At 40.2% G+C, this 25180-nt stretch overlaps 1 protein-coding gene across 3 annotated transcripts in view; it reads right to left on the reverse strand.

Moving 5' to 3' along the window:
• ARB2A (ARB2 cotranscriptional regulator A) overlaps positions 1–25180 on the reverse strand; it is a 423598-nt gene that overhangs the window by 343800 nt on the left and 54618 nt on the right. Inside the window, exon 5 of one of the 3 annotated variants that reach the window (XM_070794036.1) lies at positions 18743–18837. The exons of the other annotated variants lie outside the window; for them this stretch is intronic. Coding sequence (XP_070650137.1) covers positions 18743–18837 — 95 coding nt within the window. The remainder of the gene's footprint in view (positions 1–18742; positions 18838–25180) is intronic. 3 annotated transcript variants of the gene reach the window in all.

Genomic DNA, 25180 nt, shown 5'->3' on the forward strand with positions numbered 1-25180 from the left:
TTCATCATCAACTTTATCGAGATACAATTCCACACCATAAACTCATCATTTTGAACTGCAGATTCAGTGGTTCTTAGTATATTCCCAGAATTGAATTGCCACTATCTAAATTTAGAACATCCTTGCTGCTACTGCTAAATCACTTCAGTCATGTCTGACTCTGTGCGACCCCACAGACGTCAACCCACCAGGCTCCCCCACCCCTGGGATTCTCCAGGCAAGAATACTGGAGTGGGTTGCCATTATGATCCCCCAAAAGAAACACCTACCCGTTAATTAGCAGTCATTCCTCAATGGTCCCTGCACCTAATCCCTGGCAGTGACTAATCTACTTTATGTTTCTATGTATTTACCTATGGCTTCCCAGGTGGCACAGTGGTAAAGAATCTGCCTGCCAATCCAGGAGTCCTGAGAGATGCAGGTTTGGGTTCAATCCTGAAGGTTTGGGTCAGGAAGATCCCCTGGAGTAAGAAATGGCAACCCGCTCCAGTGCTCTAGCTTGGAAAATTCCATGGACAGGAAAGCCTGGTGGGCTACAGTGCATGGGGTTGCAAAGCACTGGACAAAACTGAGTGCACGTGTGCACACACACATGCACACACACATTACTATTCTGGAAATTCCATACATTGGAATCATTCAATATGAGTTTTCTTGTGACTGGCTTCTTTAACTTGTACAATATTCTAAAGGCTCATCCATATTGTAGCAAGTATCAGTATGTCATTACTTTTAAGTACCAAGTAATATTTCATTATGTGGATATGTCACCTTTTGCTTATCCATTTGTGGACATCTGGGTTACTTCCACTCTTTTTAGCTAGTATAAATAAAGATGTTATGAACATGTGTAGATAAGTTCTTGTGAAATATATACTTTTAATTATCTTAATAACAAATTTATTTTTTTTTTTTTTGGTTTTAATTTTATTTTATTTTTAAACTTTACATAATTGTATTAGTTTTGCCAAACATCAAAATGAATCCACCACAGGTATACATGTGTTCCCCATCCTGAACCCTCCTCCCTCCTCCCTCCCCATACCATCCCTCTGGGTCGTCCCAGTGCACCAGCCCCAAGCATCCAGTATCGTGCATCGAACCTGGACTGGCAACTCGTTTCTTACATGATATTTTACATGTTACAATGTCATTCTCCCAAATCTTCCCACCCTCTCCCTCTCCCACAGAGTCCATAAGACTGTTCTATACATCAGTGTCTCTTTTGCTGTCTCATACACAGGGTTATTGTTACCATCTTTCTAAATTCCATATATATGCGTTAGAATACTGTATTTATGTTTTTCCTTCTGGCTTACTTCACTCTGTATAATAGGCTCCAGTTTCATCCACCTCATTAGAACTGATTCAAATGTATTCTTTTTAATGGCTGAGTAATACTCCATTGTGTATATGTACCACAGCTTTCTTATCCATTCATCTGCTGATGGACATCTAGGTTGCTTCCATGTCTTGGCTATTATAAACAGTGCTGCGATGAACATTGGGGTACACGTGTCTCTTTCCCTTCTGGTTTCCTCAGTGTGTATGCCCAGCAGTGGGGTTGCTGGATCATAAGGCAGTTCTATTTCCAGTTTTTTAAGGAATCTCCACACTGTTCTCCATAGTGGCTGTACTAGTTTGCATTCCCACCAACAGTGTAAGAGGGTTCCCTTTTCTCCACACCCTCTCCAGCATTTATTATTTGTAGACTTTTGGATCGCAGCCATTCTGACTGGTGTGAAATGGTACCTCATAGTGGTTTTGATTTGCATTTCTCTGATAATGAGTGATGTTGAGCATCTTTTCATGTGTTTGTTAGCCATCTGTATGTCTTTTTTGGAGAAATGTCTATTTAGTTCTTTGGCCCATTTTTTGATTGGGTCGTTTATTTTTCTGGAGTTGAGCTGTAGGAGTTGCTTGTATATTTTTGAGATTAGTTGTTTGTCGGTTGCTTCATTTGCTATTATTTTCTCCCATTCTGAAGGCTGTCTTTTCACCTTGCTAATAGTTTCCTTTGATGTGCAGAAGCTTTTAAGGTTAATTAGGTCCCATTTGTTTATTTTTGCTTTTATTTCCAATATTCTGGGAGGTGGGTCATAGAGGATCCTGCTGTGATGTATGTCGGAGAGTGTTTTGCCTATGTTCTCCTCTAGGAGTTTTATAGTTTCTGGTCTTACGTTTAGATCTTTAATCCATTTTGAGTTTATTTTTGTGTATGGTGTTAGAAAGTGGTCCAGTTTCATTCTTTTACAAGTGGTTGACCAGATTTCCCAGCACCACTTGTTAAAGAGATTGTCTTTAATCCATTGTATATTCTTGCCTCCTTTGTCGAAGATAAGGTGTCCATATGTGCGTGGATTTATCTCTGGGCTTTCTATTTTATTCCATTGATCAATATTTCTGTCTTTGTGCCAGTACCATACTGTCTTGATAACTGTGGCTTTGTAGTAGAGCCTGAAGTCAGGTAGGTTGATTCCTCCAGTTCCATTCTTCTTTCTCAAGATCGCTTTGGGTATTCGAGGTTTTTTGTATTTCCATACAAATTGTGAAATTATTTGTTCTAGCTCTGTGAAGAATACTGTTGGTAGCTTGATAGGGATTGCATTGAATCTATAAATTGCTTTGGGTAGTATACTCATTTTCACTATATTGATTCTTCCAATCCATGAACATGGTATATTTCTCCATCTATTAGTGTCCTCTTTGATTTCTTTCACCAGTGTTTTATAGTTTTCTATATATAGGTCTTTAGTTTCTTTAGGTAGATATATTCCTAAGTATTTTATTCTTTCTGTTGCAATGGTGAATGGAATTGTTTCCTTAATTTCTCTCTCTGTTTTCTCATTATTAGTGTATAGGAATGCAAGGGATTTCTGTGTGTTGATTTTATATCCTGCAACTTTACTGTAGTCATTGATTATTTCTAGTAATTTTCTGGTGGACTCTTTAGGGTTTTCTATGTAGAGGATCATGTCATCTGCAAATAGTGAGAGTTTTACTTCTTCTTTTCCAATTTGGATTCCTTTTATTTCTTTTTCTGCTCTGATTGCTGTGGCCAAAACTTCCAAAACTATGTTGAATAGTAATGGTGAAAGTGGGCACCCTTGTCTTGTTCCTGACTTTAGAGGAAATGCTTTCAATTTTTCACCATTGAGGATAATGTTTGCAGTGGGTTTGTCATATATAGCTTTTATTATGTTGAGGTATGTTCCTTCTATTCCTGCTTTCTGTAGAGTTTTTATCATAAATGGATGTTGAATTTTGTCAAAGGCTTTCTCTGCATCTATTGAGATAATCATATGGTTTTTATTTTTCAATTTGTTAATGTGGTGTATTACATTGATTGATTTGCGGATATTGAAGAATCCTTGCATCCCTGGGATAAAGCCCACTTGATCATGGTGTATGATCTTTAGAATTTGGGGGTCATATAGTAACTTTCGGAGAAGGCAATGTCACCCCATTCCAGTACTCTTGCCTGGAAAACCCCAAGGATGGAGGAGCCTGGTAGGCTGCAGTCCATGGGGTCGCTAAGAGTTGGACACGACTGAGCGACTTCACTTTCACTATTCACTTTCATGCATTGGAGAAGGAAATGGCAACACACTCCACTGTTCTTGCCTGGAGAATCCCAGGGACGGGGGAGCCTGGTGGGCAGCCGTCTATGGGGTCGCACAGAGTCGGACATGACTGAAGCGACTTAGCAGCATAGTAACTTTATCATCACATGGTTTAACATATTGAAGAACTGCCAGATTATTTTTCAAACTGGCTCACCATTTTACAATCCCACCAACAATGTATGAGGGATCTGATTTCTCCAACGACCTCACCAACGCTTATTTTTCTATTTATTACAAACACATTAGTTGTAATAGTTGTGGAGTGAGATCCCCTAGCTTTGACTTGCATCTCCCTAATGACTAATGACGTTGAGCATCTTTTCATGTGCCTATATTCCATTTGTGTATTTTTTATTCAGAAATGTTTATTCAGATCTTTGGCCCATTTTAACTGTATCAATTATCTTTGAAGGGTATTTTTAAATACAAAAAACATGTATTTACCCACATATTTAATAGCTTTTCCATGATCATCATTCTTTTGTGTAGGTCCAGATTTCTACTTGGTATCATTTTTCCCTTCTGCCAAAAGGACCTCCATTAACATTTCATGGTACTAGTCGTCTTATGTTAATGAATTACTTCAGCTTTTATATATTTGATATTATCAAAGTTCACACTCCACTTTCTTCCAACTTTCATGTTTTCAGATGAGAAATCTGCTGTCATTGCTATATTTAATCCTCTAAATGCAAGGTGTCTTTTTAAAGAATTTATCACTTCAGTTCAATTCAGTTCAGGCGCTCAGTCGTGTCCGACTCTGCGACCCAGTGAATTGGAGCACGCCAGGCCTCCCTGTCCATCACCAACTCCCGGAGTTCACCCAAAGTCACATCCATCGAGTTGGTGATGCCATCCAGCCATCCCATCCTCTGTCGTCCCCTTCTCCTCCTGCCCCCAATCCCTCCCAGCATCAGAGTCTTTTCCAATGAGTCAACTCTTCGCATGCAGTGGCCAAAGTACTGGAGTTTCAGCTTTAGCATCATTCCCTCCAAAGAACACCCAGGACTGATCTCTTTTAGAATGGACTGGTTGGATCTCCTTGCAGTCCAAGGGACTCTCAAGAGTCTTCTCCAACACCACAGTTCAAAAGCATCAATTCTTCGGCACTCAGCTTTCTTCACAGTCCAACTCTCACATCCATACGTGACTACTGGAAAAACCATAGCCTAGACTAGACGGGCCTTTGTTGGCAAAGCAATGTCTCTACTTTTTGGCTTCCTTGGTGGCTCAGAGGTTAAAGTGTCTGCCTCCAATGTGGGAGACCCAGGTTCAATCCCTGGGTCGGAAAGACCCCCTGGAGAAGGAAATGGCAACCCACTCCAGTATTCTTGCCTGGAGAATCCCATGGACAGAGGAGTCTGGTAGGCTACAGTCCACAGGGTCGCAAAGAGTCAGACACGACTGAGTGACTTCACTTCACTTCTCTTCTTCAGGTTGGTCATAACTTTTCTTCCAAGGAGTAAGCGTCTTTTAATTTCATGGCTGCAATCACCATCTGCAGTGATTTTGGAGCCCCCAAAAATTAAGTCTGACACTATTTCCACTGTTTCCCCATCTATTTCCCATGAAGTGATAGGACCAGATGCCATGATCTTTGTTTTCTGAATGTTGAGCTTTAAGTCAACTTTTTCACTCTCCTCTTTCACCTTCATCAAGAGGCTTTTTAGTTCCTCTTCACTTTCTGCCATAAGGGTGGTGTCATCTGCATATCTGAGGTTACTGATATTTCTCCCGGCAATCTTGATTCCAGCTTGTGCTTCTTGCAGCCCAACGTTTCTCATGATGTACTCTGCATAGAAATTAAATAAGCAGGGTAACAATATACAGCCTTGATGTACTCCTTTTCCTATTTGGACTAGTTCTTAGCAATTTTATTATGCTATGTCTCTGTTTGATTTTCTTCATGTTTCCTCTATTTGGGGTTCATTTTGTCTCTTAACATCTACATGCTTTATATTTTTCATAAATTTGGAAAATTTTCAATCATTATTTCTTCAAATATCGTTTTCTGTCACCAAACTTCTCTCATTCTGGGACTCCAATAACAAATATCCGAGGTCTCTTAATATTGTCCCATAGCTCTCATAGCTTTGTTCATTTGTTTTTTTCAGTCTTTTCTTTTTTTCTGTTTTATTTTTAGTAGTTTCTATTCTTATACTTTAAGTGCACTTATCTTTATTTCTGTAGAGTCAAATCTGTTATTAAGCCCACCTGGCATATTTCCATCTCTAAAAGTTCAGTTTGGATCTTCACTTTATTCATTTCTCTATCTTCTTGAACTGTGGAGTATATATAAAATAGTTAATTTACTGTTGTCATCTAATTATATCCTATGTATCACTTTGGATTTGTTCCTATTAATTTTTCTCCTGGTTACAGGTCATACTTTCCTGCTTCTATGTATGTCTCGCAAATTTCACTGGATGCCAGACACTGAATTTTATGTTGGTTGCTAAAATTCACTATATGCCTTAAAATGTTTTGAGGCTTTATTTTGGGGTTGTGGGATGCAGTTAAGTTACTCTGATACAGGTTGGCACTTGTGAGGATGTTTTTAAGCTTTTTTGCAATGGTTCCTGAATGGCCTCTACTCTAATTTGACTCCATCCAGTACTAAGGCAGTACTCTTTTGAAAAATAGCCAATGTCCCATTAATATGGGAGATCGTTTTACCCTGGTGAAACATAAAGTAGGCCAGGCCCAAGGTAAAGCTCCAGAGATGGCTTTCCATGTTCCTTTCCTGTGGCTTATCCTACTTCGCTTTTCAATTGCGTAAAGCATGCATTTCAGTAGATGTAGTAGCTTACTCACATGTGTGCACTGATCAGTACTCAGCCAAAAACTCAAGATTAATGCACTATAGATCTCCAGAGCATTTTTCTTTTTGCTTCTGTGCAGCTCTCTCCTTCCAACATACTGCTGCACAAATGTGAGGAAATCCTAGCCAGGAAAGCCTCCCTAAACTGTGATTTATCAACTCAGTGACACCGTCAGGCTAAGTTTGGGTTTCTTCCCTGTGCTAGCCTGGAGCCCCTTCAAAGGCAGTAAGCTGTTGTGCAAGAGTATAATTTTATGTATTTTCTCTGAATTTTAAGACAGAGGAAAAATTCATTAACTGTTATTACATATTTTGGCTGGGCATGGAAGTCCTATACACCTTTAGGACTTTAAACATTCATTTATTTACCAATCTTCTGCCACAAAACTAAGGACTTTGAGTATTATCATGCTTCCTCAAGTTCTGGAATGTTTGTCTTTCTTATAGACGTCATACTCATAATACATCATCTATGAATTCCCCTTTACTTTCTTTAAAGCCATTGAGCACATTTAAAACATTTAAGAAATACTTGCAAAACAATGAGGAAAAATTTACTTGGGTAACTCCCTACACACACACACACACACACACATAATCTCTTACCTTATTGCATTCATATCTAGGTTGACAGGAACTTCTTTTACTACTTTTCTTTATCAATATTTCTAAATACTCAACTTCTTCATAAAAATAAGAAATATTTTTCTTCCTTTTCCATTTTCATTGGCTTACATAATTATAATAAAAATCATAACTGGAATAAACAAGTTTGGGAATAAACTCAGCTAGAGGGAAACAGACATTGACCACTAGAGAATGCCCTATGCTAGCCATAATGTTCCGTGTGAATCAGACATTCAATAAATTGGTAAGAAACCACTTGGAAGTTTGTTAATAGTGCTTCTACTATATAACTAAGTTGTATCAGGTAATTTAATACCTAAGAACTACAGGCTTTTATTAAACATTTTAGGAAATAATACATTGATCTAAGGAAGCAAGTCTCATATAAAATGGCAATTACTTAGATGAGTGTAGAACCCAAAATGAAGATTGTGCCAAGGAATCCTACCGCCTTTCCTTGTAACAGTAATCATGTGAAACTTAAAAATACAGGCTCTGAAAGGGGTTGTGAAAAAGATAAAGAAAGCAGCTTGTGTGAAGGGAAGAGGAGCAGACCAGGTGAATGCGGTGGCACAGACAAGTCTCAGCAACATTTATAATGTGGCGAACAACCTAACAGCCGAGTATAGAGGGCAGGGATTTACGCCAGTAAGTCGGTTATTTCCAGGCAAGAAAATGCAGCATGTATTTTCTATATAACTTTAAAATGAAGAATCAGCTGGAGAATCCTTTAACACTCAGTACCTTAAATTGGATTAGACACTACAATCCCTAAATTACCCTTTAATAAACTATAGAATTAATTTACTAAAAACCACTTCAGATAGAAAAAAAGTGAAAATCTTCCTACATGCTCAACTTACTTCCTAGAAAGAATTTATCAAATTCAAAACACTAATATAGAGCACTATAAAGAATGGTCTGGTCTAAACACTTAAAAAAAAATCTAGCTACACTGTAATAATTAAACATTGTGCATTATGTTACCATAACACTTGGCCAAAGATACTAAAAAATTCCCATATACTGCGGAACCAAAGTTTCCAATGTATAATACAGGAAGGCAGTGTGATTGTGAACAATGAATATGGGATTTATTAATAATGCACTAACTGTTTTTAAGTAAGTCATTTACCTTTCCCTTGTTCTATTTAGTCATATCTCAGATCTGTACAAGAAACTTTAAAAGTCATACAGCATAGGATAAGCTGTGAATATAAAGCAAAATATTAATAAGTATGAACGGTTCTTCAGGATATCACAAGAGAAAGCAGTACATCCCTAAGGCTACAACTAATCATATCCTGAATATGATACCTTTAAAACTCACTGCTTTGGGTGCTTCTAAAGGTTGTTCAGGGCTTCCCTGGTGGCTCAGTGGTAAAGAAATCAACTATTAAGGCAGGAGACACAGTTTGATCTCTGGGCTGGGAAGATTCCCCTCGGGTAGGAAATCGCAACCCATTCCAATATTCTTACCTGGGAAATCACATGGACAGAGGAGTCTGCTGGGCTACAGTCCATGGGATACCAGAAGAGTCACAATGACTTAGCAACTAAACAACAACGACAAAGGTTGTCCCCCTGTCTGTCAGTCATCTCAGTACACAAGCAGAGAATTTTTTTCTGAATATTCAACTTAAACTTTTCTGTCTTTAACTTCAGGCAACTGCTGCTCTCCTACAATCTTCAGGGAATAAAATAATTACCTTCCTTCATTTATGGTGGTACCTTGAAGGGATCTATGATCTAGTTCTCTGCAGTCTTCCCTTTTCCAGTCTATATAAATACAGGAATACATTACACCTTACTTCTCAATCTCACATTCTTTGGATTTTTTAAATATTTTCCCTTGTTATATTTTTCTACTACACACATACTTTTTAAAAGTGAATTTATTACTACTTTAATGCCAAGTCTTTCCATTTTACATAAATATATACATTTCAGAAGTCACAATAGGAACAATACATAACCCCATAACAATTCTGAACAGAAATACCATATTATAATTTTATTCTATAGTCAAACAAAAAATATTGAGTGCTAGTCCCAAGCCAGGCTCTGTGCTAGTCACCAGGAATAATGCGTAAACCAAATGAACAGAGCCTCTGGATTCACTTAGCTTACAGTTGAGAGAGAAAGAAGTACGTTAGTGAGAGAGGCATGAAACTCCAGGAAAAACAAAGTGTAATATGAGTTCCGTCTAGTCAAAGCTATGGTTTTTCCAGTAGTCATGTATGAATGTGAGAGTTGGACTATAAGGAAAGTTGAGTGCCGAAGAACTGATGCTTTTGAACTGTGGTGTTGGAGAAGACTCTTGAGGGTTCCTTGGACGGCAAGGAGATCCAACCAGTCCATCCTAAAGGAGATCAGTCCTGAATATTCACTGGAAGGACTGATGCTGAAGCTGAAACTCCAATACTTTGGCCACCTGATGGCGAAGAACTGACTCATTGGAAAAGACCCTGATGCTGGGAAAGATTGAAGGCGGGAGGAGAAGGAGACGACAGAGGATGAGATGGTTGGATGGCATCACTGATTCAATGGACATGAGTTTGAGTAAACTCCAGGAGTTACTCATGGACAGGGAGGCCTGGCGTGCTGCAGTCAGTGGGGTCACAAAGAGTCAGACATGACTGAGCGACTGAACTGAACTGAACTAAATTTGAGTTATGACAGTAAATATCAGAATCTCTGAGGATCTAGCCTAATTCTAGGTTACAGAAAGTCTCACTAAAGAATTGACACTTAAGTCATTACGTTAGGAATGAACAGTAGTTAGATGAGAAGGGAAGAAATATTCCATGCAAAGAATAGAGGTCATATTAAAGCTGGGGGCTTCCCTGGTGGCTCAAACATTAAAAAGAATCAGCCTGCAGTGCAGGAGACCTGAGTTTGACCCCTGGGTTGGGAAGATCCCCTGGAAAACGGAATGGCAACCCAGTCCAGTATTTTTGCCTGGAAAATGCCATGGACAGAGGAACCTAGCGGGCTACAGTGTATGGAGTCCGCACAGACTTGGACACGACTGAGTGACTAACACTTTCATTTTAAAGTTGTGAGAAAAATAACTTCAAATAACCTAAGAAGTTCATAATGGCTTGAAGTATAGAGCATGACAAAGGAAAATGAAGCTACATGGATCAGCTTGAGGCTTGTAGGCCATATGAAGTAGTTTAATCTTTATCCTAAAGTCACTGAGAAATAAAAGATAATAAAGTTAATAACTTTGGAATAATATTTTGGCTTCAGAGTGGGATTCAAGGATTACACTTAGCCAGGGAGATAGATGAGTTAGGAGAATTTCAACCAAAACACCCTCAACTGGTCGCTGTTTGACTGAATCTATAGAATCTATTGTCATTCCTTCTCCTAGATACATATTCTTCACACGGCTTTAAGAACATGGCAGGCTCAGTTTTCCTCTTGCTCAATGGCCTGCCCTTTTGGTCAATGCTGTTGATTCCTCACCTCCTCGATTTCTTTAGTGTGAAGTGCTCCTGGGCATAGTGCTTGCACTTTCACTCATCCTGACCCACGGCTTTTATTTGTTTTTCAAAACAGTATCTACAGCTAAATGCTGCTGCTGCTAAGTCACTTCAGTCGTGTCTGACTCTGTGCAATCCCAGAGACAGCAGCCCACCAGGCTCCCCCATCCCTGGGATTCTCCAGGCAAGAACACTGGAGGGGGTTGCCATTTCCTTCTCCAATGCATGACAGTGAAAAGTGAAAGTGAAGTCGCTCAGTCGAGTCCGACTCTTAGCGACCCCATGGACTGCAACCATCAGGCTCCTCCGTCCATGGGATTTTCCAGGCAAGAGTACTGGAGCGGGGTGCCATTGCCTTTTCCATGCTAAATGCTATTTATTTTGTTTACTATCTGCCTTCCCCTTCCGCACAAAAAATGTGATCTCCATTCAATGTTTATCTGTTTTGGTTAATTGTGTGATCTCCTCAGTACCCAGAGTACTCAGCATGGCTCAGAGTAGGCAGTCAAAAAAATGTTTTTTTTTTTAATTAGGGACTATTGAATGAATAAATGAATAAACAAACAAACAAAAGAAGCTTGAGACTACCATGGACTCAACATGGATGAAGGGGATAAGGGGACCAGTGTGTAGGACACCACAAAGAATGGTGAGCTATACAAACTGAGGGAGAGAAAAACTCCAGTTCAACTCCTACATAGCTAGTCTGAGTGACTACACAGATTACGGATGTATAGGAAAACACTTCCAAGAGAATGTAAAGATGGTCCGTCAGTTCAGTTGTGCATAAACAGTGTGACATGCCTAATGCAATACCCAAGTGAAGGTGTCCAGTTCAGAGCGCAGGGAGATAAGGGCGCAGATCAGGATTTAGATCAAATAGCACAGTGATAGTATCAGAAGCTATGGGAGTGCCATCAGTTACCAAGGGAAAACGAATAGAGAAAAACAGAAGACCTAGAACTGAGTTCTGACAAACCTCACGAAATGGCAACCCACTCCTGTATTCTTGCCTGGAGAATCCCATGGACAGAGGAGCCTGGGGGGCTACAGTGCACGGGGTCGCAAAGAGTCGGACATGACTGAGTGGCTTCACTCACTCAAAAGTACAAGAAGTCACAAAGGAGATGGAGAAAACAAATGTTCAGAGGTAAGAAGAAAAGCAGAATATACCATTACATGAGGGCACAGTTGAGTCAGTATTTTGAAAAGAAAGAAGTCATGTTATCTCCCACATATTATTTACATACACTTCACATATTATCTTCAAACCTAGGGTGCCAGGGATGATTGTTTGGGTGGCTGCAGCAATAAAACAGTATCAAAACATAGTAACAGTCACAGTTTTTTGCAAGCATATGTGCCCCTTATTCCCACTTCCAGTGGCTACCATACACGGCCTTTACCATGACAGTCAGACGAAATAACTTACGAGGCATAAAGGGTCAGAGTGACGAAAAATAGACAGTGATTTCTAGTCACACTTAACATAGGTAACTGCCTACTAATAAGAGCGGTTAGGTCCTATGTATGGATGAAATCTGTATATAAAAACTGGTCCAGAGATAATATTTAATAATAAGGGCAAAATCATAGCCTAATTTTTAAAAGCAAAAAAATAATGCATTTGAGGAATACCCAAAGAGTACTTTTACTTTAAAATTCACCACAAAACATATGCAAATGGAGCCTACTTGTACTCTAATAAGACACTTCACTTTAACACCCTATCTCAAATCTCTGAGCGTGGAGGAGTGGACACCCACTTTAGCAGGTTGAGGCCTTGTGTCTCCAGTCTGTTGCTCTACACAGCACACATATGGATTCCTGACAGGAGGAAATAACAGCATTCTTAACAAATGCTAGCTGAGAAGCAGCAAGTTACCTGTCATGCAGGGCTACAACACCTAACAGAGAACACCATCACAGCTCAGGCTGAGTTTTTTTCAGAAATCTTACTAAGAACTAACTGCCTACTTTAGTTGAAAATTATTCTCATTAAGTGTGTAAACATTGAGTGAAAAAAATGTTTTACTGACTGAGATCATATCTTCATTTAAAGAATCCATGTGTGTTTATGCACCTGTTTATTCCAGTCTCAGGACAAACCATCATCTTATTTTTAACCAACTCACACCACTGGCTATTCTCACAGGTTATTAAACACAGAACTAATGCCCATCTGACCTTAGTTATTAAATGTTCTAGCTTTTTACATCAGCATTAGTGTATTTATCCTATTTGTTTTTCTACCCAGCTAACAAAGTTCATCAGGAAAAATTATATATTATCCTCCCATTCTACAAGTCAAACACAATGCAGCAGTATTTCAACGTTATTTAAAGAAAGTGTTTTTTTTTTTCATCTTGCAAATGCCTTTTTGTTGATATCTATCAGAAAAGAGTCAATCAGCATTTGCCTTCATGTGGGAAGGACCCCATGTTTCTTGTTTATCCACAAGATTATCTGAATTCATCAGTTTACTCTCATTAACAATTTGCTTGGCAATTTTAACAAAGTTCCGAGGGCCTGCTCATATGTTAAAGTTTGGATGAGTAACTTACACAGGAGCCACTGGTGATATTCCACAGGCAACCAGGAAGGATTTGCTGCCATTGCCTACCTCAAAACCAACAGAGAAACTCAACACTGAGTTCAGTCAGTTCAGTCACTCAGTCATGTCTGACTCTTCACGACCCCATGAACCACAGCACGCCAGGCATCCCTGTCCATCACCAACTCCCGGAGTTCACCCAAACTCATGTCCATCGAGTCAGTGATGCCATCCAGCCATCTCATCCTCTGTTGTCCCCTTCTCCTCCTGCCCCCAACCCCTCCCAGCATCAGAATCTTTTCCAATGAGTCAACTCTTCATATGAGGAGGCCAAAGTATTGGAATTTCAGCTTTAGCATCAGTCCTTCCAAAGAACACCCAAGACTGATCTCCTTCAGAATGGACTGGCTGGATCTCCTTGTAGTCCATGGGACTCTCAAGACTCTTTTTCAACACCACAGTTCAAAAGCATCAATTCTTCGGCACTCAGCTTTGATTCAACTTTCACATCCATACATGACCACTGGAAAAACCATGGCCTTGACTAGACGGACCTTTGTTGGCAAAGTAATATCTCTGCTTTTTAATATGCTATCTAGGTTGGACATAACTTTCCTTCCAAGGAGTAAGCGTCTTTTAATTTCATGGCTGCAGTCACCATCTGCAGTGATTTTGGAGTCCCCAAAAATAAAGTCTGACACTGTTTCCACTGTTTCCCCATCTATTTCCCCAGAAGTGATGGGACCAGATGCCATGATCTTAGTTTTCTGAATGTTGAGCTTTAAGCCCACTTTTTCACTCTCCTCTTTCACTTTCATCAAGAGGCGTTTTAGTTCCTCTTCACTTTCTGCCATAAGGGTGGTGTCATCTGCATATCTGAGGTTATTGATATTTCTCCTGGCAATCTTGACTCCAGCTTGTGCTTCTTCCAGCCCAGCGTTTACCATGATGTACTCTGCATGAAGTTAAATAAGCAGGGTGACAATATACAGCCTTGATGTACTCCTTTTCCTATTTGGAACCAGTCTGTTGTTCCATGTCCAGTTCTAACTGTTGCTTCCTGACCTGAATATAGGTTTCTCAAGAGGCAGATCAGGTGGTCTGGTATTCCCATTTCTTTCAAAATTTTCCACAGTTTATTGTGATCTACACAGTCAAAGGCTTACCTCAGAAACCAAAAGAGAAGCTCAACACTTAGTTAGGTTGGTGTGATTATAGAGGACATATTCTACAAGCGAGGATACTGCTAGCTTCTGTCCATAAAGCTTCTGAAAGAAGGCCATATTTAAATGAAGGCCTGCACAACAGCAGGCTGTGTCTGAATTACAAAAGGCCACAGTAGCCCAATCAATACACTTGGAATTCTTATGATTCACCCTTTATATAATTCTGGAAGTTTTTATAACTTGAACTCACTCCTCCAGACTGGAACTTACGGCAAAAGTCTACGAGGGCTGTCCAGCAGGGATTGCTGAGTTTTAGACAAAAATGTCCAGATGCAACAATCCAGCACCTTCTGCTTCAAAGACACTGGCTCGTTTCCAGGCATCACCTGAAACTGCCTCCATAACTGAAGGCAATGATTTTGAGATCTGAGCTACCCATAATGTTCTGTGTAATGTCACAGAAAGAGTCTAATAAGGAAGAGAGCACAAAGGAAAATTTCACAATAAAAATGGAAATGGTTGATACAGGAGCATCTATCAGAGGAAAACAAGAAATGTACCTGCTCATATGAGCAGGCTGCCTCTTTCCCATTAGCACCAATTTTGCAGCCACCTGGAGAACTACTGAATCCCACTGCTACCTGAGGAGCGCTTTCTGAGTGGTCCCTAGTTGACAAACAAAAAGCTTCCTGGTTTACAGATGTCACTTCCAAGGTGATGGATGGCATCCCTGTGTGGCAAGCTTCCACACTGTGATCAACTGACGGAAGAAACTCTGACTGAAGATTAGAATAAATCGGCTCAATGGGCAAAAGTGCAACCTTTCAGTGACAAAAGAGTTAGACACCAACGTGGGTCCTACAGTTTGTGTGACTCATGGGTGCTGGTGAATGGCTTGGTCATATGGTCAGGTAGATGGGCTATGGAAAAGTGAACCAGGAAGGTACTTCAAAAATGCAGACTGGAGCCTAGGGCAAACGCCCTAGTATAACCCCATGGGAATTTAAAGGACTCATTAAAGATACACTGATTCCTATCAAAATAAGCATAAGGTAACTCTAACCAACAAGTGGATACCTTACTGTGCTCACTTGATGTTGCCACTTTAGCTTAATAGATACATGGACACAGTGGAGCTGCACCCATGCAACAGTGGCTGATCATCAGCTTCTTCCTCTTGTGCCCTCAGAGGCACAGAATGACAAGGACTGTACTATCCACCTATGAGAAAACAGACTGCAAAAGCCAGGAGGCAGATTTCCTACAGTGAAGGCCCACACGCAGCTGGCAAGTGAACTATACTGGACCACTGCCCACAGCCCCAAGGGACTCTAATGGACATGACAGGTACAGGCACTTAGGGCTAAGTTTTGCACACATGGAGGTAGATGTAAACACTCAAAACACAAAAAAAAGCACTGGAGCAAAAAACACAGTACCAATTTGGAAAAGGCATTCAGGTAAAAAAGCTATGTGTTATGGTACGTAGGGTCCAGCCATGGGTGAAGAAATATCACCTCAAATGCACATATGTTGCTTATCAAGCTTAGTGTAGTGGTTTACAGAAAGTTGCAATAGGCAACTGAACATCTGTTACCAAAAATGGGTAGAAATAAAGTCAAGAAGGGCTAGCTTGTAGACCTACACAAGTGCATGCTCATGCTCAACCGAAAGGGAGCCAGTCCACAAAAGACCTAGGAGAGGCAAGACCAAGGCAGCCAAAGGAGGGTCCCCACAAAACAGAACTCTCTGTATTTGCAAGGGATCTGAGGAAGATGGGGTTGGGGAGGATGCTAGTGTGACAATACAGTTCTTCTATTGTGTCTTACAGCAATAAATGTCCGAAGAGGTTAAGCTCTATGTTTGCCAAGACAGTCTCTGTTTTGGAACCTGGCATGGTCTAACCTGCTGCTGCTGCTGCTGAGTCGCTTCAGTCGTGTCCGACTCTGTGTGACCCCAGAGACGGCAGCCCACCAGGCTCCCCGGTCCCTGGGATTCTCCAGGCAAGAACACTGGAGTGGGTTGCCATTTCCTTCTCCAATGCAGGAAAGTGAAAAGTGAAAGTGAAGTCGCTCAGTCATGCCCAACTCTTAGCGACCCCATGGACTGCAGCCTACCAGGCTTCTCCGTCCATGGGATTTTCCAGGCAAGAGTACTGAAGTGGGGTGCCATTGCCTTCTCCGGTCTAACCTGAGTAGCTTCAAATTGCAGACATTTTGGTCCTTCACTGTGATGACGAAAAGGACCAACTGCTGATGAATGAATCTTACTCTAGTAATAGACCACTATCTTTTGATTCTTATGTTTCAGCTTACATCTTCTACAAAAGATATCTTTGGGAAGGAATTTCTCTTCCCTGCTGGGCCATCAAATCATGAAGTATATAACTTGTAGCAGGCTGATCACTGTGAAACTGTAAACCTTATGATTGAAAGCTTAGAAAAGTTCCTGTCTATAATGGAAATGAAAAAGAAAAAACAGCTGCTGCATGCTTATTATGCCACAGTACAAATATATATCCCGCCTATTTCTGTGAATGGAAAGAATTAAACAAGATAGAAAGAAATTGAGGGTTTCTGGTGAAGAAAAGGCAGTAGGCATCACATCATGGGCTTGAATTTCTACAGAAAATGACTCCACCCTGAGCCCAAAGGCTATGTGAGGTCTTACGGCCTACTCAGAATAAATCACAGAATAAAACTGTGATTGACTGTGTGATCAATCTTTGTGATGTTCAATTTTATGGATCAATCTAGCTGGGCCATGGTGCTCAGATACATGGTCAGACATTATTCTGGCTATTTCTGTGAGGGTATTTTTGAATGAAATTTACATGTAAAGCAAGGTACTTTAAGTAAAGTAGATTGACCTCCCTCATGAGGGTCAGTCAGTCAGTTCAGTCGCTCAGTCGTGTCTGACTCTTTGTGACCCCATGGACTGCAGCATGCCAGGCCTCCCTGTCCATCACCAACTCCTGGAGCTTGCTCAAACTCACATCCATCAAGTTGGTGATACCATCCACCATCTCATCCCCTGTAGTTCCCTTCTCCTGCCTTCAATCTTTCCCAGCATCAGGGTCTTTTCTAATGAGTCAGTTCTCATCAGGTGGCCAAAGTATTGGAGCTTCAGCTTCATAAGGGTAGGCCTCATTCAATCAGTTAAAGGGCTTCAAAGAATAAAGGCTGAACTTTCCAGAGCAAATGCTTCCCTAGTGGCTCAAACAGTAAAGGATCTGCCTGCAAGGCAGGAGACACGGGTTTAATCCCAGGTTGGGAAGATCCCCCAAGGATCTTTCATTTCACTTTTTCCAGAGCAAGAGGGAATTCTGCCTGAAGACATATTTGAAATCAAACTGGGACATCAACTCTTACCTGGTTCTTTAGACTACTGACCTCCCCATAAGATTTTGGACTCATCTAGTCTCCATAATTACATAAGCAAATTGCTTAAAATAAGTGTATTTCTCTATATATACACAACCTGTTGGGCTTCCCTAGTAGCTCCATGGTAAAGAATCTGCCTGTCAATGCAGGAGACATGGGTTCAATCCCTGGGTCAGGAAGATCCTCCAGAGAAGGAAATGGCAACCCACTCCAGTGTTCTGGCCTGGGAAATCCCATGGACAGAGGAGCCTGGCAGGCTACAGTCCTGGCTAGGGTCACAAAAGAGTTGGACACGACTTAGTGCAATAACAACATAAAACCTGTTAGTTTTGTTTCTCTGGAGCACCCTGACTAGTGCACTATCTATTTAGCCTCAAGTAAGCTCCCACCACATCTAGTAAGAGGAGAAAGATACACTGAACACTAAGAGAAATAATATATTATATATGTCATACTAGAATTATCTTAAAAGCAAATATGAAACACACAAAAGAGAGAGAGGTCCATTCTATCCTCTGCGGATCAGAGAAAGTTTTCTTTGAGGTTGATCTAAGCTTGAGAGATGAATAAATATTCTGCAAACAGATGGGAGGGAGGGTGGGGAAGCTGCAGCCTGGCACCACATGCTCCCTGCCTGAGTCAAGGCCCAGAGATATACAACAGCACGGCGTATTAGGAAGCCACGAGTAGGTTTATATAGCTCGAGCATAGGGTGAGTGGGAACTGGGGCAAGAGGGAAGGCAAGTGATGGAGCCAGAAAAAATATGAAAGGGCCAACTCATGAAAGGTCTGGTGCAACAAGGCACGCGGCTTAAAATTCATCTTGCAGGGAAACACAAGGTTCCAAAAACAGGCAAACATGATCACAGTGGCAGCTTCAAAAGATATGAATATCTCTGGTAGCAGTGTTGAGAACAGGTTCAAAGACCTGAACCTGTTCAGGAGGGCAGAGCAGACACGGAGCGACCACACTGCAGCTAACAGTTTGATCAGGCCACCATAACAAAGCACCGTAGATTAGCTGGCTTAAACGACCGAAATCCCTTTCTCACGGTTCTGAAGGCTGAGAAGTACCAGATATAGGTGCTTGGCTGATTAGGTTCCTGGCGAGAGGGCTCCTTCTGGCTGGTAGACAGTTGCTTTCTTGCTCTATCCTCACATGGCCTTTCCTTGGTGCATACACGGAGGAGAAGGGGAGAAACGGAGAAGGGGCAGGAGTGGAGAGACAGAGAGAAAGAGAGATGTAAAGCGACTAATCCTATCTGACTAGGACCCCATCTCTATGACCACATTTAACCTAAGTTACTTTGTAACAGCCCCATTCCTAAATACAATCACCCAAGGGGTTAGAGCTTTGACATATGAATACTGACGGGGCGATGCATTTCAGCTGAACTGCAGAGATATAGCTTTAAGAGATGATACAGACCTAAGCTCAACCAACAGCAGTAGCGATGGAGGAAGATGAGATGCAAAAAGGTACAAGACCTGGCCACACATTAAACACCAAGAGTGAAAGGACTATGAAGCTTCTAACATAACTGGCTGAACAGTGGTGTCGTCTGTTTAAAACAGGAAACCACGTTACTGGCCTCGCAGAACCTCAGGGCCTTCAGGCTTAGAAAATGCAGGCCCAGTGAAGAGTGGAAGTGCGTAGTCAGACTGAAAACAGGAATTATTGAAAATCTATTCATTCTTCTAATGCTATTCATTCTTCTAAATGCTGTTAGCAGTTGTCCAGTCAAGGAGGAAGATGTAAAGATGCTTATTGTACCATTTTTCAACATTTCTGTGTGTTTGAGAAGTTTCACAAGTTGAATATTGGGGGAAAGGAAGCTGGTGATAGGAACCTGAGTACGCTTCACGTTTGGGAGTGAGGCTTGCTCCCTGGCAGGGAGTCAATCGTCACTGACAGGTCTGAGATTTGCTTTTGCTCTAGTTACAAACTAATCAGCTAGCCTGTTACTGTTTCATGGGTGCTAATGCAAGACACAAAATTTCTGGGTCACAGACAAAGGGCTTTACTCAATCACAGCGTAGCATCAGCATATTTGCACTGGTTTCCTGGACTCCAAGTCCATGGAGCACAACATTATGTGACCCTAGATGGATGCTGCACACACAGTGGTTCAGGCTGAAGCTGCAAAATACCGAGCTTGGGGAGCTTACCATTTGACAGCAAGCTGTAGGCAAGCCTGTTCTTTGTCCCAGAGAAAGACCTAACTTCATGCTTCAATATTGCTTGTTGCAAACACAACTCTTGAGAAATGGCCCAGGTGAAAAAGCAGGCAGGGCCTTGTTTTCTTGGCATATCCAATATGACATACAGGAGTATGAGAGATTCACAGAAACTGTCATAATGCTCACCCACTGAGTTCACTGCCTCTGTGACACCAAATACGTTTATGCCTCAGGCAAAACACTAAGTAAGGTACTTCTAAAAAATGGAATAAACTATTGGGAGACAACTCAAGTCCTAGAAAGGATGTTGTTACCCCAGAAAAAAAGTACTCCAAATTCTAGGATTTGATGGGTCCCAAGTGAAACGGTGGGCTTCCCAGGTGGCCCTCGTGGTAAAGAACCTGCCTGCAAAGCAAGAGACCAAGAGACGCAGGTTTGATCCCTGGGTAGGGAAGATCCCCTGGAGGAGGGCATGGCAACCCACTGCAGTATTCCTGTCTGGAGTATCCCAGGACAGAGGAGCCCGGCATGCTGTAGTCCATGGGGTCACAAACAGTGGGATAAGACTGAAGCAACTTAGCACAGCACACAACAAATAAAATGGTATAGTCCAAGAGCACCCAAGTATGCCTGCCAGGGAGCAAGCCTCACTCACAAACGTGAAGCGTACTCAGGTTCCTATCACCAGCTTCCTTTCCCCCAATATTCAACTTGTGAAACCTTTCAAACACACAGAAATGTTGAAAAATAATACAATAAGCATCTTTACATCTTCCACTTTGATTGGACAACTAACAGCATTTTGCCATACATACTTTCTATTTCCCTGAGTTTTTCCTCTTCTTTGGGACACATTTAAAAATAGCTTGCAGGCACCATGACTTTCTCCCTATATTTATTTATTATCCCTATAATATTTCACTAGCATCACCTAAGAATAAGGACATTTTTCTACAGAACCATAATATGTGATATTTCATACCTGAAAAACATGAACAATTCTTCCTCATTGCTCCTGAAGAGTATACAGGTTGTTTGTTTTACCTTATTATTTTTTTAACCAAAGTCCCATCAATGTTCATATATGCAAGCTAGTTGCTGTCTCCTTGTTTATTTCCATCTACAACAGTTTCTTTACCCTCAACACACAAATCTTTTCAGTATTTTTAATGGTATTGTCTTCTACATGTCCCTTGTATTGGATTGTGTCCTTGTGGTATCATTTGCTCTTCCCTCTATTCCTGTATTTCACGAAAATGGAATACAACTCTAAAGGGCTGATTAGCGTCAGAGCCAGCATGTGTAGTAAGATACATCCACAGTTAATGCTGTGTACTTCAAACAGCATCCTATCAGATGATACAGAATGTCAAGTTATTCTACCACTAGCGATACTAACTGTGTTCATCAGGTACTGTGCTGACGGCTAAATCTCTATTTTAAGGTATGTATTCTTCCCCTTACAATTGCAAGAAATCTCTGAGTTGATACTCTGGGAAAAGTGCAAATATTCTGTGCAAACATACTGTGCAAATATTCCCTCACATCCTTCATGAAATCAATTATTTCAAGAAGCAGTTGTATGGTAGATTTCCTCCACTAAATTAACAACCACAAACTTAATTTACCAAGCTACCACAAACTTAATAGCTTTAAACAGAGTTCAGCATCTCACAATTTATAGATCACAAATATGGGTTGGTTCCACTGGCGTCTCCGCTTTAGGTTTCACAAAGCCAAAATCAAGGTGTCAGCCAGCTGGGCTCTTACCAGAAGGTTCTGGAGAAAGTCCCCTTTCAAGTTCACTCAAGTTGTTGGCCAAATGCAGTGCACTGAGTTTTCCATGCTTCTTATTAGTTTAGGGGTACCCTGAGCTCATGCAGGCCTCTCTTTGGTTCTATCTCAAAGCCAGCAATGGCATGTGAATCCTCGTGCCTGAAGCCGCTCTCCCTGCCTCTTCTGCAGAATCTCTGTGATTGACTCTTCTGCCCTTTCTCTTCGGCTTTTAATTGCTCTTGTGATTATACAGAATTCACCCAGATAATCCAGGACAACCTCCCTATCTTAAGATCTTAAGATCAGTTGACTAGTAACCTTAATTATATCTGCTGCATAAGTCACTTCACTTACTGTGAAGTCCCTTCACGGTAGATCCCAGATTAGTGGTTGACTGAATAAGCAGGAAATGGGACTCTTGAGGGAACATCTTTAGAATGATGGTGATTTTCTAATTGTATCTTTTTTTTTTTTACTGTTAGTAGCCAGTATTCTTTGGTAAAGTAAAACATTCCTTCTTCAACTGCAAATGAACTACGGTTTCTCATAAAATGTTGAGCTACTTAATTCTTTCCCTTTGATTACCAATTTTCAGATAATTTTCATCTTATGACAGCAAATTAGCTATATTATAAAAATGCTATGGAATCAAGACTTTTAATTAAATATTTTATAATCAATAGAAGCCTTATTCTGTTTTACCCTCAAACTGTCCCAATTTTGGCCAAAGGAAATCCTCTCAAGTTGGGTTTCTTTGTCCTGTTCACATACTGCCATTAAACTGAGGGTTTGCCTTCCAAAAAAGACAATGTCCTCAGCTCATCTTGTATTTTCTCTACCAGAGAGATAGCGCTGAGCCAAAACTAGGACCAGACTTCCTGACAGCCAGGCCTTGGTTTCTGTCACAATATGAGATGTGGGAATTTCACATTATATGAAGATATTAGTCACACACATCACTGGCATCATTGACTCAAGGGACATGAGTTTGAGCAAACTCCAGGAGACGGTGAAGGACAGGGAAGCCTGGTGTGCTGCTGTTCATGGGATCACAAGGAGTCAGACACGACTGAATGACTGAACAACAACAACAAATCACATTATATTCAAATACTTGACTACTAACATAATAATTTATATTATTATTCTTTAAGTTGTTCCTATTTCAAATACCTGAATATGGCCATTGGAAAAATCCAATTTTTTTAGCTGCATAAATTCCATTTTTTTAGTAGTAGTACTTTTCAATAACACTGCACTGTTTTACAAGACATATTACTAATTTAGGTTCAGGGGAGTGGAAATTATGCCTTTACTTTCTTTTTTTGTAAATGTGGTCCTAGCCATGAATAAAAAGCCAAGCTTTTAAGACTGTTTAATCAATACTATCCTCTTTCTAAGCACACTAACAATTTATTAACTTTTAAAGAAGTAAACAAATATCAAAGGAAGTGCAAAGACCCAATTTAGGCAAAAAACTCAAATCTTTCATTAGAATTTCTTCTGGATTACAAATTCTCCATTTAATAATAATTCAGTATTGACATGAAAGAGACAGTTGAGAAAATTTGACAAGTTACAGGCTGGGCTTTACATTCTATTTATTACTTAAATGATAGCCTTTCTAATCTTTCAAAGGAAACGTTATTCCTTGGCATAATATTCGTCTCCGATATATATGCATGAAAACTTCTATTCTGAAAACCACCCTTTCACACCACTCTCCCACTTCTTTAAACTGAAAGTATCTTTCTAAATTTAGACAAATTAACCAAACTTATTAAAAGCTATGGACCCTGTGGGAGAGAGAGAGGGTGGGAAGATTTGGGAGAACGGCATGGAAACATGTATAATATCATGTATGAAACGAGTCGCCAGTCCAGGTTCGATGCACGATACTGGATGCTTGGGGCTGGTGCACTGGGACGACCCAGAGGGATGGTATGGGGAGGGAGGAGGGAGGAGGGTTCAGGATGGGGAACACATGTATACCTGTGGCGGATTCATTTCGATATTGGGCAAAACGAATACAATATTGTAAAGTTTAAAAGTAAAATAAAATTAAAAAAAATAAAATAAAAGGAAAAGGTGGCTGGCAAAAAAAAAAAAAAAAGCTATATGTTTTTATTAAGTTATATGTAGACAGTAAAAATATATATATACATATTAGCAAAAGCATTTGTTTGACTGTAAAAATGTAACTATGTGAGTGTAAAAGAGTACTCTTTTGTGTAGTTATGACACTGCATTCTAAAAAGAAAATGACATCTCAGTTTATTTTACTTACACAGTAAGTTTAATTTACATAGAAATGATAGAGCATTTCAGGAGCAAGTCTTAAAAACAATTTCTGCTGAATGACTGCTATAATAATCTCCTTAAGAGAGAAATAAACATAAACTAAAACAGCAGTTGTGAAACATATATAGTACCTCTCAGCTGAAGACAAAACTCAATATTCTGCAGGAAAACTTAAGAAAACAGAAGGGGCTTTGGTTTAGATTGTTGGCTGAAGTTAAAAGCTGTCTTCTTAAAACTTAAATTTAAGCATACCAAAAGTTTATTTATTAAGGCAGGCTCAAGGCAATAAGCTCAAATTTCTGAATTCCGCCCTATCCATCACTGAGGAGAAAAGTTTTTCCAGTGCTTTTACGTGGAGGACACTGGTGAGAGACTTTTCACAGGTTCTCACTTAACGGAACTACAGATCTTATTGGTAATAAGAAGCATTAACCTATTTTCAGAATTTAAACACAATGTTTATATGTTTTCTGGGAACTCTAGATAATTATATGAGAACTTGAATTTTCAGGATTATGGTGACATGTCTTCAGATTGACTATGAGGGTCATAGTCAAAATTTCTGTGACTCTCCATTGGCATTAAAGTAAAGTGAAAGTGTTAGTCGCTCAGTTGTGTCCGACTCTTTGCAACACCATGGACTGTAGCCCACCATGGTCCTCTGTCCATGGAATTCTCCAGGCAAGAATACTGGAGTGGGTTGCTATTTCCTTCTTCAGTAGATCTTCCCTACCATGAAATTCCTTGGACATCAAACAAATCTGTCCTCTGCACTAAAAGAAGACACAATCTCTATCTTCTAAGTCTGCTTCCTAATCAGACATCTTAAAAAAGATGGTTCAGAACAAAAGCTATCAACATCTTTGCTCAAAGATGTTCAGAAGAGATCCAAGAAAAGCTGTATTCCAGAAAAGAAAAACTTAATTTCATATATTCTTTATGCTACTGTTTAACCAAATAATTCATTTTGACTACTTTTATTAGACAGCCAAAATATAAATAGAACTTTCAGCTTTTCTTTATAGAAATTAAGCAGTTGTCTAGTTATCACAGTAAACAAATGTGTTCATATGCATTTTATGAAAAACACAGACTATGACATCAAAAATCAGAGACATCACTTTGCTGACAAAGGTCCATATAGTCAAAACTATGGTTTTTCCAGTAGTCATATACGGATTTGAGAGTTGGACCATAAAGGAGGCTGAGTGCCGAAGAACTGATGCTTTCAAATTGTGGTTCTGGAGAAGACCT

This window comes from Bos indicus, chromosome 7 (genome assembly GCF_029378745.1).
Source record: "Bos indicus isolate NIAB-ARS_2022 breed Sahiwal x Tharparkar chromosome 7, NIAB-ARS_B.indTharparkar_mat_pri_1.0, whole genome shotgun sequence".
NCBI lineage: Eukaryota > Metazoa > Chordata > Mammalia > Artiodactyla > Bovidae > Bos > Bos indicus.